This window comes from Macaca mulatta, chromosome 2 (genome assembly GCF_049350105.2).
Source record: "Macaca mulatta isolate MMU2019108-1 chromosome 2, T2T-MMU8v2.0, whole genome shotgun sequence".
NCBI classification, from domain to species: Eukaryota; Metazoa; Chordata; class Mammalia; order Primates; family Cercopithecidae; genus Macaca; species Macaca mulatta.
This window is the reverse complement of record NC_133407.1, coordinates 34,604,706-34,623,046: the sequence shown is the minus strand read 5'-3', so window position 1 is coordinate 34,623,046 and position 18,341 is coordinate 34,604,706. Positions and strand designations below refer to the sequence as shown.

The window sequence follows — 18,341 nt, the reverse complement described above, 5'->3', positions numbered from 1 at the left end:
AAACTGAAGTAACAATATGTTTTATGATCCAGCCCTGGAAGTCATACATCATTTCTATGGCTGTAGTCTATTGCTAACACATGCCAACCCTGTTTCAGTGCCAACTCTGCTTCTCTGCCAGATGTGTTGTTTCGGACCAGCACTTAAATTCTGAGTTAGTTTCCTCATTTATAATACAAAAATAACTACTTCCTTTCAGGACCGTTTTTTATGATTAACAAATATAAGATTATCAAGCGCTGCTTAGCATAATGAGTTGTCCCACAACGGGCACTATATAGAAGTGTTTTCATTTTTCTTAGCGTCCTCAGGAAGTCTGTCCTTATTATTCTAAAGTTTAAACTCTGAACATCCCCTTTATTTTACCCCTGGGGAGGCGACTCAGTCCCCGCCCACCCGTACCTACTCCAACTCAAATCCAAAGCAGGACAACGGTGGAAGCGGAACTATAGTTTCCTGAGAGCGATTCCAGTGCCCGGAGTTCATTGTAAAACGCACCGGAAGTGGGTCCGGCGGCTTTCTTTCCGTCGCGGAGGGCAAACGGCCGTAGACCGTTCCGGCGACCCTTGCGACGACTTCCCCACGGCTGCTGCGTCCACGTGGCGGTGGCGTGGGGACGCTCTGAAAGCAGAGCGGCGGGGCGCCCGGAAGTCGTGAGTCGAGTCTTCCCGGGCTAATCCATGCCGGGTTGGAGGCTGCTGACCCAGGTCGGCGCCCAGGTGCTGGGTCGAGTCGGGGACGGCCTGGGTGCTGCCTTTGGCCCAGGGAACAGGTAGGAAGGTGTGAGGGTGTCCTGCTTGCACAGCCGCGTCCTGGAGCAGTGGAATGGCCTGGTGCAGTTGGGCCTCCCGTGGGTGCAGGAGGAAGGGGCTCTGTTCAGACGTGGGACACAGAAGAATAAGGGCCGTTAACCTAAGGAAGCACGTTGTAAGGGGATTAAAGTGGTGGTTTTTTAAAAACGCTTATGAGCCAGCCCCTAGCAGCGAACGCTATTAACAGCAATGATATCTTACAATTACTGAGCGTTTGCCAGGTACTGAGCGCTCTGCTAAGTGTATGAGGTGCCTTATGTAGCCTCACGGGAGCAAACTACTATCATAAAGATTACAGTTAAAACTGAAGGTTAGAGAGGTGAGTTAATTTGCTCAAAGTCACTCAACTAATAAGTAGAAAATTGGGAATCTAACCTGAATTTACCTGACTACAAAGGAGAGTAGACTGCAAAAAGCTTTACTTCTGTTCTGACCCTCCATGCAAGAATTACACCCCTTCTTCCTGACCTCCACCCACTAAGGTCTTTCTTGGTACGTGCACCTGTTCAGAGATCATGCCTTTTGTGGATCTTTTAACTTTGCACACCCAGTTTCTTTACTTCCCTGAACCTAGGCCATGCTATTGCAGGGAGGAGGTGAGCTTATTAGACAAACATCAGCATGCCACCTTCTGCCACCTCCACTGAATGTATAACTATTAAGGTACACGTCCAAATGGGTTAGTGGCTTCTCATGTCTATAGGTAGGACTGTTTTTTTGGGAATCTGTTTATCTGCGAGGAGAAAATGAATTTTTTTTCTCCAGGGTAACGACAAACAGTTTAAATGCGAGCCTTATCCGAAGGAATGTGGGGATGAAGAAAAGGTTGGAGACATGAAAAAAAAGTATACAGAATCTAAGCCCTTTCCTAAGGCCCTGACTGCACTTTCCAATTTGTGACTTCCCTTTTCTATATTAAATGGAGGAAGTTTTAAAATTGTGGTTTGGTTTTATTTTTTCTTTTTATAGAACACACATCTGGCTTTTTGTTAGAAGTATTCATGGAAAGAGTGGTACGTGGTGGGATGAGCATCTTTCTGAAGAAAATGTCCCATTCATTAAGCAGTTGGTCTCTGATGAAGATAAAGCCCAATTAGCAAGTAAACTATGTCCTCTGAAAGATGAACCATGGCCTATACATCCTTGGGAACCAGGTGATTATTTTGTATTTGATGAGCTCTCTTTTCCTAATTGCTGTGTGGCTGGACACATTTAAAATCATAGTGACTGCTTGATAAATTTATCATTTCTTTAATTTATTTTTCATGTGCTGTGTCTGTCTGTTTTATTGTGGTTTGTTTTGCAAGTTTATTTCCAACCTCCTAGTCTAGTTTTAGTGAATGCCTGATGATAATAAAGACCTCCTTGAGAAGCTGTTTTATAGGTGAAGGGAGAATCATTCTGCATACATTCTCTTGTTTACTTCAGCTAAAAAGAATATAAGTCAGGAAAGAAAGGCTGGAAGAGTGTGATATAAGTTGTAATGTGTTGCATGGATGTTCAGTTGGGATGTTGTAGCACTGTAGATTTGGAAAGCATAACCCCTGAATCACCTCTTGGTGTCTAGAAAGATGCTAAACCCATGTGTGGCCAGACCAAGAGGAATAAGGCCTTTTCTATTAAGTGTGTGGTCCCTGGTTAGGGTTTATTGTGACAGTTGAATTGGTTATCAGAACTTCTGAATGAGGCAACTTTACCAGTTTATGCAAAGAATCTAAGTGTCTTGTTGTAGACGTACATATTTTAGCAATATATGACCAGTTTTGACATCTCTATAGCCTCAGCTATCTTCTCAGAGTCTGAGTAATAGATGTTTTCTAATGAATAAAGTTGGGTAAGAATTGATACTAGGAAAGCAAAATGATGGATTTATCATGCCCTGTATGAATGCCATTATTTTAAAACCAGAATATATCTAACTTATGTATTTTCTTTATTTCATGTATTTATGTTTGTTCATTTTACAAATATTTATTGAGCCCCAATATGTCATGCCAGGCATGGTTGAAGGCACTTAGGTCTGTAAAGAACAGTCCTATTTTACTCTGAATATATTGGCATATTTCTTTTGTGCCTGCTCCTCATACTGAAACTTGACTTTAGGAAAAACGATTTCATCATGTTGGCGAGCGTTGCAAAAGCTTTAATTCACATTGCTTTGGTTTTAATTGCCAGGTTCCTTTAGAGTTGGCCTTATTGCCTTGAAACTGGGCATGATGCCTTTATGGACCAAGGATGGTGAAAAGCACGTGGTCACATTACTTCAGGTAAGAAAGAAACAGAAGGTGTAAGAGATATCTATGTGTTTCAAGAGCTGTTTGTGCAAACCTTAACAAGAACTATTTGTATCCTGAAACATGGAACTGTATGGTGAAGAAAGGGGTAATGTTGAACATAAATAGTATTAAAGAACTTATGGTGGTTTCAGGAATGCCCTCACCCTTGCCTGAGCAATGGCCTTCTGATACTGGTATTTGGATAACCAGAACAATGAATTTCTTTTTTTAAGTATAACCTATCCTTTTACAGATCCCCTTGTTTACTTTATAATCGGAAAAACATCTCAGTCCCATTTTGTTTTCTTTTATGGAATTCTTTCAACTCCAAATTACAGTTTTGATCTTTTTGCTAACAGAATATAATACTCTTGTCTGGTGAGGCTGCATTTTGTTCACTAAGATAAGCTGTAGTCTAATGGGTAAGAATGTGGGTCCTGAGACCAGAATACCTGAGTTGCAGTCCTGATTCTGCCACTTACTAGTGTGTTCTTGGAGCACTGTGCCTCATCTGTAAAAGATACTCTATTCTGTAAAAGAAATAATTGTGACCTACCTCAAAGGGTTATTGTGTAGATTGCACAAGATGATAAATGTCAGGCACTTGAAACAATGTTGTGTGTCCACTATAAGCTACTATTGTCTTTATCATTATTATTGTTGTTGTTATTATTATTATTATAGAAAGATACTGGTAAGTGATCATCACTCCCCAAATCACTTTGAACAACTCAGTTGATCCTTGGGGCTTAGTCTTAGGCAAGTAATGATACAGGTGATGTAAAGTACGAGCTCATGCATCTAAGTGCTTAGAGTGCTAATAAGGCACAAAGAGTCTATAGATCCTTTTCTCATTATTATTGGCTCTGAATGACCAAGTATAAGACGGTAGTTTTGTGAACTCTGAGGAAACTGGTGGGGGCAGGGGACTTTCAGGAATGGCTGGTGGGATTGTAAATTGGTACAAAACCATTTTGGAAAACACTTTAGCATTATGTGGCAAAATTAAGACGGGTAAGCCTTGTAGTCTAGCAATTCCGCTTCCAAGTATTACTAGAAAACTTGAGCAGCATCATCACACTTAATCCCAGCAAACTAGAAATAACCCAAGTCTCTGTCCACAGTAGAACAGGTAAACAAATCATGTTATTTTCACATAATGAAATGTTGTACAGCAATGAAAGTGAACAGAATAGAGCTACACACAATATAGATGAACCTTACAAATAAGTGAAGTAAGACATGGAAGAGTACCTAAAATCTGATTCCATTTATATAAAGTTTAAAGCAGGCAAATCTAAATACATTGTTAAGCAATACTTTCCAAAATAGTAATTACAATGAAAAGTAAATGGCTACCATAAATGTCAACAGTTATTTCTAGGGCAGTGCTTCTCAAACTTTAGTGAACCTCAGAATCACATAGAGGTCTTATAAAACACAAAGATTCTGATTCAGTAGGTCTGGATTGAGGCCTGAGAATCTGCATCTGTATTAAAAGTTCCCAGGGGATCCTGACACTGCTTGGCTGGTGACCATATTTTCGAGTACTCCTGCTCTAGAGTAAAAAGATGAGGAGGTGACTGGGAAGAGACACACACGGGCTTTTGGGATTCTACTTTTGAGCTGGGTAGTGGTTGCATGTATATTTTGTTTAAATTCATTTTATTTTTTATTTTTTTGAGATGGAGTCTCGCTCTGTTGCCCAGGCTGAAGTGCAGTGGTGCAATCTTGGCTTACTGCAAGCTCCGCCTCCCAGCTTCTCGCCATTCTCCTGCTTTAGCCTCCCAAGTTGCTGGGACTACAGGCGCCCCCCCACCACGCCTGGCTAATTTTTTGTATTTTTAGTAGAGATGGGGTTTCACCGTGTTAGCCAGGATGGTCTCGATCTCCTGACCTCGTGATCTGCCTGCCTCGGCCTCCCAAAGTGTGTATTTAATCATTTTTTTAAAAAAAATTTTATGTTTTTGAGATTGTGGTTGGTGTTAGAGGAAAGATGAGGTAAGTAACTGTAGGGAATTCCTGTTTGTCCTAAGGTCTCAATGTGGCTGGTTTGCAATGTTAAAATATGTATTGGCACATGCTTAGTTTTTTTATGTTTGTTTTTTTAGGTACAAGACTGCCATGTCCTAAAGTATACTTCAAAGGAAAACCATAATGGAAAAACGGCAGCCCTGTCTGTAGGAGGAAAAACTGTATCACGTTTTCGTGTAAGGATGTATTTTCATAGCTAGAATACTGCATTTTTCATCAGTTTCAAATCTGGATGAGTTTATGTTTTGAGATTGTTCCACAGCCACAAACTTGCATTTGTTTGTGAGGAAAGTTGTGTATTTGGGGGAGGCAGTCTGGTACAACCATTTTTCCCAGGAGTCTTGGAGACTCTTGAGTTTGTTCTAATACCTCCCCCTGTATCTGGAACAAGTACTTTTACCTCTGTAAGCTGTAGTGTTTGTATATCCGTACAATGGGAATAAAAATACTACTTACCTAATAGGTTTATCACATGGATTAAATTAGGTTTTTCAAATGTGCCTGGAATATAACAGACACTCAGTAGATTTTGTTATTTTGCTATTGTTTTATGTTTCATTTCACTTTCTTCCTATGGAAAGTTGTCTTAACACTTGACACCAGGAGCACGTGGGAATTAATTTTGTGTATTCTAGAAGGAGCTTTCAGTGTTTAGGAGAAAGCTATATAAGAACCCAAATCACATTTTTTTAATAAAACATTTTTTTTTTTTAAGTAGAGTACTGAGTTTATAGTTTGGAAAACTGCCTAGTGAGTATCTGTATTGAATAACTAAAACCAGAAAACCTTTCTCAAAATGGTGATGGCTTTCACTAAACATGTTTAGGTTTACTAGAACATATTACTTATCTCTAAGACAAACTTTTTTTCCATTGTAAATTGTTTATGAAATGAACAAGGCAGAAGTTAGGATACAACCTATAATCTCTGACTCTCAAAACTATCAGTTGTTTATTGTGTGCCTACTAACTACTCTATTTTCTTATCATAGTTAACTTTTATTGAACATTTATTACATGCCACATGCATAAGCATTACGCCTTTTTCATTTGTTACTTTATGTAAACTTTTCAGCCTCTGAGGCTAACGCAGTTAACTAACTCATTCAAAGTCACCCACTGGTAAGAGGTAGAGTGACAGACTCCAGAGCCTTATTTAAGTGTGTCTTGATATCTGCCCCCTGGGAGCGCATAAGCTAGTGAGGAAGTTACACAAATAAACCAGCCATCTCAGTACAATATTATAAATCCAAGGAGCACAGAACCAGTGACAGCCAATTCTGCCAGGGAAAATCCCTGGAGGTTTCACAAGGAGGAGAATAGAAAGGAAAATAGGTGTTAGAGGCATTCCAGAAAGAATGGCCTCTGCAGAAGCAGAGACAACATGGAAGAGCATGTGTTCTTGGGAAGAGAAGTGTAATGTGGCTGCATTTTAGTGTGCAGGCCAGGCCAGCGTGGGGAGGGTGGTGAAGCTGCAGCTATCAAGGTAGTGTGAGGTTTAGACTTCATCCTATGGACTTTGAGGTGCTTTCTGAATTCTTTAGGTAACTTGTTCAAATTGTTAAATTAATTATCTAAGATTTTAAAAATCTAGCAGGAGGAAAGACTTTAGGAGATTGTTTTAAGAGATCAGGGGAGAGTTGATAAGAGCCTTTAGAAGCAAGGCAGTTGCATTGAGATTGGAAGGGGCAGGAATTGGAAAGGACTGGGTGGGAGGACACAGGTAGGTCAGTGCTGATGACATACTCTGGGACAGGAACAAGGAAGAGGGAAGCTTTGGAGGAAAGAGATGTTTGAGATGTTCACAAAATCATAGTTCTATAAATGGTGAGAAATACTGATTAGTCAATAAGTGGTGGTGGATATCATTGAAATCTGTGACATGGTTTATTTTGTTTCGTGTTAGAGAAGTTAGCTATTTTTGAGTATTATGGTAGCATAGACCATTTATTTTTCTTTACAACTTTGTAATAATATCTCTCCTGCTATTTTTAACAATTTATTGACTAACAGACTCGGGCTTCAAATAACTCCATAGTAATTATAGCGTACAATGAGATATTTATGGGAACTTTTTTAAAAAATCAAGTGTTTGACTTTTTAAAAATGTATTAATATGTACCAGCCTTCATATGAGTAAATCTTTGGTTTGATAGATGCCACTGTTTTCTACTTGATTGTACTTCTGGGTTTTTGTAATGACTAGCGTCATCATCTTCATTTTCATTACCAGTTTTGTAGATTGATGACTTCATGGCCTTGATATTTGTAAATCAAGCATGCTAGGGTAATCCCTTCTGCCCCAGCAGGTCTGTGAAGATTGCTTCCCCTGAAATATGAGGTGGCGAGAGAATAAGTGATGTGGGATCAGAAGAGTTGAGTTCTAATCCTGATTTCTACCTTTAGGTCCCCCTTACTCGCCTTTTGAACATCTGTTTTCTTACCCATAAAAACAAGGAATAGTACTTGATGGTCTCTAAATTCTCTTCCAGTTCTGAAAGTCTCACATTGGTTCTCGGAATATTTTACTTCTCAAGAAAAAAAAAGTTTGGAGAAAAAAAGTACATGGGAGCTCAATTTATTCTATTTTACTTAGTGATGAAGATGTGTTATAATCAAAATTTTATGAAAGTAATACTAATAGTATTACTGTAACAGTACTAATAATTAAAAATATTACAGAAATGATAGGTACTGCATTTCATAGTCGAGGCTGTTCACACATTTTTTTCTCTTTAGCTTATTCCGATAGCTTTATTCTCTTCAGTGGTTACATAGCACAGCAGGGTGATTTGGATGTTATGTTCTAATGTTCTGGATTTTGACCCACTTAATTTACATAAACTTTGAAAACTTCACTTCTCTAGCATAGAAAGTACTGCAAAGGCCCTTCTTTCTTCAAGATACAAAATTTCTTCAAGATACAAAATTTCTAAGTCCAGATGACATTTATTACAATATCAAGAAAAAAGCTTTGTCTATAAACTGACCTTTCTTCAAAATGAAATGTGGAAATGAAGTTTTAGAATTATTTGTAAATACAGCATTTTTGTTTGAAAACAAAGATTTTTGAAACTAAATGTATACAGACTTCATATTATAGCTCTCAAGAAAAATTGCAAATAGATTGATTTTAGAGGATTTTTTAAAAAATGAAGACCTATGAATATAAAATTTCATATATCTAAACATTTGGAAATTAATTAAATCACTTTTATTTATAATAGTGTTAGAACTGTTTTCTTTTCATCTGTAAAGATTTTATGCCTCCCAGAAATTAGACTATGTTGCCTTTTTATTTTGTACCTTATTATAAATAAAAACTGATGCGGTACATAGTGTTTTTGAATGAGGAGGTTAAATGGCCTTCAACATTGATTAAATCAATTCATCTTAGGAGGAGAGGTATTTTCATTGTGGGAAGGATAATTGCAGAGAACTTTGAAGTGGGGGAAAAGAATGCAACCTCATAGATGGGATTATCCAAGTGTGACAATACTGTCAGTCTTTTAAATTGCCTTTTGAAATCATTTACTTATTTAGAAATTTGAAAAAAAAAAGTCTTTCACACTGCTTCTGGTTTTAAGTCTACTTCAGCATTTGGTTTTCCTCCTGACTGAGACCTAATTTTATAATATTTTGATTTTTTATTTTAAAATAAAAAAGTGTTTATTAGTGAAATTGGATGATAATCAAGAAGTATGTTTTACCTTAGTTCTATTTATGGTTTAGTCTACAAAGTTACTTAGGTTGAGATGTTTATATTGTCTGTTTTGTATTACTAAAATAGTAAAGGATTTTCCTCAGAAACTTCCAGATATGCTTAAAAAGCTGACATTAACAAAATAATATGCTTTTAAAATCATGTGGAATATGTGAATGTCAAAAATAAACTTGATTCTAACATTTAATTAATCTGAATTTTATACATCAGGAAAATAATTTCAGGGAACCATACTGTTAAATGAAAATTTTGTGTTTGTACTTGTTGCAGAAGTGAGTATGATTGAAGATGAAAAGCAGGGTACTTGATAATAGTGGTGTTGGTTGTTAGTGTTAATTTCAGCATGTAGGAAATAAAATAATAGAGAATGATTGGAATGAATTTGTGGTATCACTCTTGTGGAGGAAAGGATAGCTTCTTGAGAGAACTCTATAAGGTATAAAACAGTCTTCAGTGGACATCAAAGTAGAGCTTCTCAGCATTTGTTGTATGGCTCTACTGGAGAGCTCCAGGGAGATTCCTAGTAAGTTGTAGACTGATCCAAAAATTAAACTTCTGTGCTTACAAGCCAGTGCCACCCAATTTCATGTCAACGATAGGCAACTGAGTAAGTTATAAAGGGGTACTAACGGTTTACATTTTAAACTGAACAGGTAACTAAAGTTTGCTGAGTATTCATATATTCTACAAACAAGTCTGACTATGCAGGCACTTCATTGGAATTTCGGGGAAGGATACTTTGTTATTATCAGTGTCATCTTGAGTTGATTAGGGTTTTTCAGTTGCTGCTATTCTTGTTTTTTAAATTATAAGTTACTATTGGTTTGGTTTTATAGTAGTTTCTTGCTGATTTGTTCATCCTCAGAGCAAGTCATGATGTATCTTTTAGGCCTGTACTTTTACAGTAACTAGAACTGAAGATTGAGGCCACAAACACAGTAACGTTGTGTTCCAAGAACTGATGCAGCAGAAGAGTAGAAAAGTGGGAGGAGTTAGGCAAACTTTATACCCAGATGGATGCCTGTCATTTATCTTCTGTTTCTTTTCATTGTTCATTTAGCCCACTTCTTTATTGTCTAACCTGCCACTGTGCTTAGCTGTAAAGTTAGAGACACAGATGAATAAAAACGGCGTTTACCATCCCGGTGCTCACAGGTCAGCATGCTGACCAACATTTGAGTAGATAAGTGTTTGGTGATATGGACAATAATTGAGATATATTCCAGTGTCTAGTGTTGGTATAGACAGAGGAGCAATGTGCTCTGGTAAGGCTGCTCAGAGAGGGATCTGGATAGGAAATATAACTGAATTTAGTACTGGAGACATGTACTTATATTTCCCAGTGTGAAGAGTGCCTCTTCGCCAGAATAAAACCAACGCGGATACATCTACCTGCTGTTCCCTCTTCCTCAGCTTTGAAGCTTTAGAGATGCAGGGTAGGGAGGAGATCACAGCTGAAGAGAGTGGTGCAGACAGATACAGGTAAGCATACATAGAGTACAATAGCCATTGGGGGCCTGCAGGGTCTTCATTTATGGTTGGAAAGTTGAGGGAGAGGGAACAGCAGGAAAATAGATGTACTATGTTGTATATTGTAATGAAAGAGGCCCTCTTCACATCAGGAAATAAAAAGTGGCATAACTTTTTTGTAAGTCCTATAGCAATCTATATCGAGTCTTAAGAATTAAGGTGGGGGGGAAGACCCAGGAGTTACAAGAAAATAAGATGTCTATAGGTTTTGTTTTTAATGACACTGGTTGTAGTGATGTTTACAATAGCAGGACAGAAGGCAGGAGTGGAGAGCAGACAGCAGGATCTACCAGGAGCTGGGGATATAGCAGCAACTAAAGCAAGTGTCTGCTTTCAAGAAGCTTACATTTGGGTAGGTTTGGGGGTGAAATGGGGAGGTCCTTACATAGAACAGGGATCCCCAACCCCCGGACTGTGGACTGCTCTGTGGCCTGTTAGGAACTGGACTGCACAGCAGGAGGTGAACGGCAGGAGAGTGAGCATTAGTTACCACCTGAGCTCTACCTCCTGTCAGTCAGATCAGTGGCAGCACTAGATTCTTACGGAGCACAAACCCTCTTGTGAGCTGTGCATGTGAGGGATCTAGGTTGCATACTCCTTATGAGACTCCAATGCCTGATAATCTGAGGTGGAACAGTTTTCATTCTGAAACCGTCCCTCCTGCTGCCTCCACTGATCTGTGGAAAAATGGTCTTCCGTGAAACCAGTCCCTGGTACCGAAAAGGTTAGGTACTGCTATCATAGAAGACATAGAAACAGTAAAAAATGTGTATCATAACACATGGAGATAAATGCTTTGAAGGATAATACTAAAAATGTAAAGGATTTTTCTCGGAAGCTTCCTGGTATGCTTAAATAACTGGTATTAATAAAAATAATATACTTTAATAAAATAAAAGTAGGCTGAGGGGTTGATAAGTGACAAAAAATGGTGCTATTTCAGATTGAGTAATTAGACAAGGTAAGTTGATATTCTTATGGCTACCTGAATAAGTAAGGGAGCCAGTCATGCAAAAATATGGCAGAAAAGCATTCTAGACAGAGGCAATAGGATGTGCAAAGGTCTTGAGGCCAGTGTGTAATGTGTTCTTGGGCCAATAAGGGAGTGCATTTTTTTCTGAAGCAGGCTGAGTCAGGAGGAGAGTAAAAGATGAGGTCAGATTGTGTAGAACCTTTTAAACTATGGTAAGGACTTAGGACTGGATTCTGCAAGAAGTAGAAGCCACTGTAGATATATGATATGGCTTGAGTTTTAAAATGATAATGCCAGCCTGTGAATTGAGAACAGACTAGAGAGTCAGGAGTGTGGAATGTTGGAGACCAGTTAGGAGGCTATTGAAATAATCCAGGCAGAAGATAGTGGATGAGGTTGACCTTGGGATGGGGTGGAAAGTGGTTGGTGTGGGCTGTATTTTTAAATAGTCTGGAGGAATTGCTGATGAATGGGACGTGAAATGTGAAGAAGAAAAGAATCAAGGGTGACTATAAGATTTTTGGCCTAAACAGCAGCATTGTGGGAGTTACCTTTTTAATTGAGATTTGGACGAAGGCCAGGGAAGGGCAGGCTTGGTTAAGGGAGTTCAGTTTTAGACACGTTAAGCTTAAGTTTCTATATCACATTGGAGATAATGGCTTGGCAGTTGGACATAGGAATTTATAGTTCAGAGTAGAATTTGGAATTGAAGTTAGAAATGTGCAGTCATTCACATATATGAGAATCGAGGGAGTAGTAACTGGAAGCCAAGAGAAAGTGTTTTGTGGAGAGAGTGGTCACCTGTGTTAAGCATTGCTGGTAGATTCAGTAAAATGAGTATCAACCAGTGTGGTTGACTGTATGGAGATCCTTGGTGAATGATAAGCACTTTCCATTGAGTTCTGGGGGCTGAAAGCGCCTGATTAAACTGGGTTCACAGAATGGGAGGAGAGAAAGTAGACTTGGCAAGTCTTTCCAGGAGCTTTGCTGTAAGGGGGAACAGAAAAATTAGCTAAAGAATATGTGGTCAAGAAAAAGTTGGTTTTAATATGTGAATTTTTGTGACATGTTATATATAGTGATAGGAAGTTCCAGTAGAAAGGGTAGAAAAATGAAGATTTCTTAGAAGAGAGTGGGGACAGTCTCAGGAGGGAACCATTGAATAGGTACGAAGGGGTGTGAATTGTTGCTTTTAATAAAAATATGGACAGCTTATCTATCAGCTGATTTCCAGCCCCAATTTGACATAGAAATCATGTGAGGTGCTTGAAAATGAGCAATGCCTAGACCCCACACTAGACAGTGAAGTTATAATCTCTAAGCAGAGGGCCCTTGCCATTGGCATTTTCTAGAAGCTCTCCATGTGCATCTCATGGGTAACCTAGAGTGGGGTGGGAGGATACTACTGTTAATATACAAGTACTGGTATAGACAATTTGATTTGGTAAGAGCATGGAGAAGTTCTCTTAATTCTTTTATTTGATCAGCTCAAAGGGAGGAAGAGGAAACAGTGGTGAGGATTTTAGAAAAGGATGTGACTTAGTTTCCTTATAGAGTGTGAAAATGATTTAACCAGAGATGTTTAGGTATCTGTAGATATAACCTGGCCACATTTGAGATTCTGAAGTTGGTGGTCATAACATTTAAATGTAACATACCGTGTTTTCTTCCAGTTCAGAATAAGTGCAGAATAGGCAGAGAGTTGATTTTTTGGGGTTTGGGTTCTTAATTCAGTCAGTCTCTGGTCAGAATTTAAAAATGAGCACAACTCTTTGTTTTCCTGCAGAACAGAGGTCTTTCCCAGTGTACTATATGTGAACACTATGTACATGGTTGGAATCTAAGTAGTAAGATTATTCACAGAGATGTGATAAAATATAGCTATAAATCTCACCTCCCTTAAATAAGGGGAATTGGGTGCCCTTTGTTCATTAAGGAATAAAGTATGCTTTGATTTATTTTCTGGGGTGCTAATAACTCGATTTAGATCTCTATGCATTCAATTCCACTTTGAGTATTCAATGTATTACTTGTATGTGCTGTTTTTCCTCTAGAAAGCTACACCCGTATTGGAATTTTACCGAGAACTTGGATTGCCGCCAAAACAGACAGTTAAAATCTTTAATATAACAGATAATGCTGCAATTAAACCAGGTAATTTGAGGTCGGGGAGAGGAGGGAGGTAAAAATACCCAAATATGCAATTTGTTTAATGTCAGCCCTTTCAATAAAGCTACATCTAAAATGCAAAGTCTCACTTACTTTTAAATACAAAACTGTATCTGATTTAATCACTAGGAACAAACAAGCCTTTTTTTTTTTTTTTTTTTTTAAAGTGGAAAAACCTGTAGAGAACTCTTTGCTTTCTGTGAGAGAGGAACACTTTTGTTTTTAATATAGAGAGAGTTTAACATTTGAAAAAGCCACCTCAAAGAAATACGGTAACTTTTAAAATTCAAAGATCATTGGTCATAGGCTGGCATTCATGAAAAATAGCCAGGCTCTTGCTTAGATAGAAGAACTGGAGAAAATATAACAATGGAAGGGACTGACCATAGCACCTCAATGTAAAGATTCTTACTTAAAAATTCCAAGATATTTTTCCTAATCCATGAAATGTCAAAGAGTAAAGATTTGGCATATGATTATATTGGCTCATATGGTTAGCAAAATATAACATTTTGATGTCTGAACTTCAGAAAAGCTCCCTGATCTCTGAACTTGAGTTCTGACAAGAGGACAGTAGAATGCTGTTTTAGGATTTGGTATTTAATATCTGAACTAAACTGCTTTAAGTAAAATACAGTTGCAGTAGGCTTTTATTCGTGTGACATGGTCAGCCTTGATATAAGGTAGAATTAAAAGTATTCTTTGAAGTTAAAATTTTGCAATTTTAAGGCAAGGTAAATGGAATTAAATATAAAAATTAGTAGAGGTACTTGGGTCATTGTGTATTAGAATGGTTTATAATGGAACTACTTTAAATATAAAGGGATGGTTCTAAAATATTTGTTGTATAGACAGTTCTGAAGCACTTTTTAATATTCTCTTTGGTATTAACACATCTAACTTTCTTAAACTCTATGATAAAGATAAAAGTAAGCCCACATTAACTTTTGCTGTAGCTCAAATCATATAAAATTGTTTTTTGGCATCCAAAATGGTCAAAAATCAGCAGTTCAACCTCATAAAAGGTCACTTTTAATTTCTTTTTAAAAAATTAATACTATTTTGATTGACATAATTATATACATTTATGGGATGCAGTGTGATGTTTTGATAATATGTAGACAGTGTGGAATGATTAAATCTCTATTTTCTTCATTCAACGTTTTTCTCTGCCTATGTAAATCCAGGTTGGGTTGTAACTTAAAGGAGGTCCCCCCCGAAATCCTACAGCACTTTGCTGCTTGTATTAAATAAACTATAACTATAATAAACTTTCAGTCACATTCTCTACTACAGTGGTTTCTGCCATTTAAAAAAGTATATCTTACTTGATGATGTTAATGTTTATTCTTTACCAAGATAATAAATGTCTTGCTGTCAGGGGCCGTGTCTTACATTCTTGAACTTCTAGCTGCACGTATTTGTAAGTGCCCTGTAAATGTTTGCTAATTAATTGCCAAATAGTTCTCTTCAATGTTAGTTTCAAGTTTATGTAAACAATATTATGAAGGGCTTTGATTCATCACAAAATTTAAAAACTTTTAAAATAACGTTTCCAAAGTACATTTAAAGTAAGACTTTATTTACATACAACTGGTTTTGTAAACGTTTCTATATAAAATTAAGAGTATCTATAAAGGCAGTTTTTTGCTATTCTAAATATCTAAGCATGAACTAGAGAACTGTGTTTTATTGGTACAATGAGGAGTTCACCCAAAATCTGATATGTAGAGGCTTTGTATAGATGTCATACATACCCACCATATGAGGGACTTGGGTTCAAGTAATTGTTTTCCTGTTTGTCCAGTGGGTACAAGATATTTAATGAAGCCCCAACAATTTTTAGTTATTCTTTTTGTTTTCCCAATGTGAAAACAAGAAATATATCTTAATTTAATATACAGTTATTCACTAAAACAACCAAGAATCATCAAATTTATGTGTTTGACAGCAAGAACACTGTGTTGTCATGGGAATCACTCATTTCAAACAGCACCACTTTTGGTCTCTGTGAAGTCAGTCAAAAGACATGTTTGTTGAATAATTTCGTTGTTTGGATGTTTCTAATTGCAGAAGAGAATCTTTTACCATTTTGAAATCAGATAGCTCAAAGCCTTCCTGGATATAGTTTATGTTGCATAAAGTTGTTTCTGTGCTGTCAAATTTCATATTGATTTTTCATTTTCTTTTCATAAAGGCACTCCTCTTTATGCTGCTCACTTTCGTCCAGGACAGTATGTGGATGTCACAGCCAAAACGTAGGTCCTTATAGCAAGTTCTCTTTTCCTTTTGTTTTCATCTATTAAAAGAGAGCAGAGTAAGTGAAAGAAGTGCAGTCTTTCAAGTCAGTGAATAAAGGATAAATATATTTTTCATTCTGAATTCAAATCTTTAATGCTACCTATGATATTGGTTTTTAAATTGTGCCAAATTAATTGTATGTAAACTGTTCATATCAGGTTATAGCTTTTTATTTATTTGTTTTTTTATTATACTTTAAGTTCTAGGGTACATGTGCACAACATGCAGTTTTGATACATAGGTATACATGTGCCATGTTAGTTTGCTGCACCCACCAACTCATCATTTACATTAGGTATTTCTCCTAATGCTATCTCTCCCCCAACCCCCCACCCCTAACAGGGTGTGGTGTGTGATGTTCCCCGCCCTGTGTCCAAGTGTTGTCATTGTTCAGTTCCCACCTATGAGTGAGAACATGCAGTGTTTGGTTTTCTGTCCTTGTGATAGTTTGCTGAGAATGATGGTTTCCAGCTTCCATGTCCCTGCAAAGGACATGAACTCATCCTTTTTTATGGCTGCTGCATAGTATTCCATGGTGTGTATGTACCACATTTTCTTAATGCAGTCTATCATTGATGGAAATTTGGGTTGGTTGTACATCTTTGCTATTGTGAATAGTGCCGCAGTAAACATATGTGTGCATGTGTCTTTATAGCAGCGTGATTTATAATCCTTTGGATATATATCCAGTAATGGGATTGCTGGGTCAAATGGTATTTCTAGTTCTAGATCCTTGAGGAATCACCACACTGTCTTCTACAATGGTTGAACTAGTTTACACTCCTACCAATAGTGTAAAAGTGTTCCTATTTCTCCACATCCTCTCCAGCACCTGTTGTTTCCTGACTTTTTAAGGATCGCCATTCTAACTGGTGTGAGATGGTATCTCATTGTGGTTTTGATTTGCATTTCTCTGATGACCAGTGATGATGAGCATTTTTTCATGTATCTGTTGGCTGCATAAATGTCTTCTTTTGAGAAGTGTCTGTTCATATCCTTTGCCCACTTTTTGATGGGGTTGTTTTTCTCTTGTACATTTGTCTGAGTTCTTTGTAGATTCTGGATATTAGCCCTTTGTCAGATGGGTAGATTGCAAAAATTTTCTCCTATTCTGTAGGTTGCGTGTTCACTCTCATGGTAGTTTCTTTTGCCATGCCAAAGCTCTTTAGTTTAATTAGATCCCGTTTGTCTGTTTTGGCTTTTGTTGCCATTGCTTTTGGTGTTTTAGTCATGAAGTCCTTGCCCATGCCTGTGTCCTGAATGGTATCGCCTAGGTTTTCTTCTAGGATTTTTATGGTTTTAGGTCCAACATTTAAGTCTTTAATCCATCTTGAATTAATTTTTGTATAAAGTGTAAGGAAGGGATCCAGTTTCAGCTCTCTACATATGGCTAGCCAGTTTTCGCAGCACCATTTATTAAATAGGGAATCCTTTCCCCATTTCTTGTTTTTGTCAGGTTTGTCAAAGATCAGATGTTTGTTTCTTCAACATAAATGATAATTTCATTTCTTTTGATGCCTCAGTTTTCTCCTTTTTGTTGCATGATAATTCTGCAGGGATTATTCTGACTAGGAACCCTCTGAAAAATATGCCATTGTTTACAGGTGCTCTGGGATAGGTTTGTAATCACAGAGACTGAACCAGAGCACCTTTTATCAAAAGCAACTGGACAAGAGCTAATATCACTTTCCTTCATACAGTTAAGATGCAGTCTTCCTAGTTTCAAATATAGGCCATTGCAAAAGCTGCTGGCTGCTTTAATAACCTTCATTTCGCTATTTAGAAATGAAATGTGGGATAGATTGGTAGCAAGGTGAGACTTCTTTTTAGAGAGATTGTAAACCTGTCCTCCTTTTTTTTCCTGCTTGCTGATTATCATGAACTTGTTCCTAGTTACAAGAACCCCTGAAATCGCTGGTTCCTTGGAAACTCTGTTTGCTTTCCTTTGGCAAGAACTCAAAATATTGGAGCTTTAAAAGCTTTGATTTGGTTACTTGGAGAAATATCTGTGTTGTAAATCAGATTATTTTGCTTGTTAATTTTTGAATTATTGCATATAAAATGCCACATAGTAATTTTGTTAATTTATACACAGTTAATGTTGTGTGAATTCCATTGTGTATTTTATACAATATATGGAATATTCTAAGAAACCATGCAAAGTCAGAGGCCTTTGTTAACATTTGCCTTGTGGCTGGACTTGTGACTAACTTGGATTAGAGCCTGGCTTTTCAAATGCCTATCTTCAGTAAGTGCTTTCATCTCATATGCTTCTGTTTGGTTTCCTTGGCTTCTTTAAAGTGATTTTTAAAACTTTAGCTGCCTTCTTGTAAGCATAAAGTAAAAGAGGAAAACTTTTTTTTCTTTTTCATAAGATCATTTTCATAGAAAACAAGATTGTGTATAGCCACGCACCAGCTTCAGGATTAAATAGCTTATAAGAGTTGGGGGAATAACCAGCCCTGGAATTTAAAGTAGTCGACAGTCAGCTCTGGAGAAGTGAGGACCTCCATTTGAGAAGAT

The 18,341-nt window shown here is 37.4% G+C and overlaps 1 protein-coding gene across 1 annotated transcript in view; it reads left to right on the top strand.

The window, feature by feature from the left end:
- The first annotated feature begins 514 nt into the window (after window positions 1-514).
- The window catches only part of MRPL3 (mitochondrial ribosomal protein L3), a 41,291-nt gene continuing 23,464 nt past the window's right edge, over window positions 515-18,341 (top strand). The window contains exons 1-6 of the mRNA XM_015132142.3: window positions 515-772; window positions 1,782-1,966; window positions 2,988-3,079; window positions 5,200-5,298; window positions 13,403-13,502; window positions 15,715-15,775. Of these exons, the coding sequence (XP_014987628.1) occupies window positions 681-772; window positions 1,782-1,966; window positions 2,988-3,079; window positions 5,200-5,298; window positions 13,403-13,502; window positions 15,715-15,775 (629 nt within the window). The 5' untranslated portion in view covers window positions 515-680. The remainder of the gene's footprint in view (window positions 773-1,781; window positions 1,967-2,987; window positions 3,080-5,199; window positions 5,299-13,402; window positions 13,503-15,714; window positions 15,776-18,341) is intronic.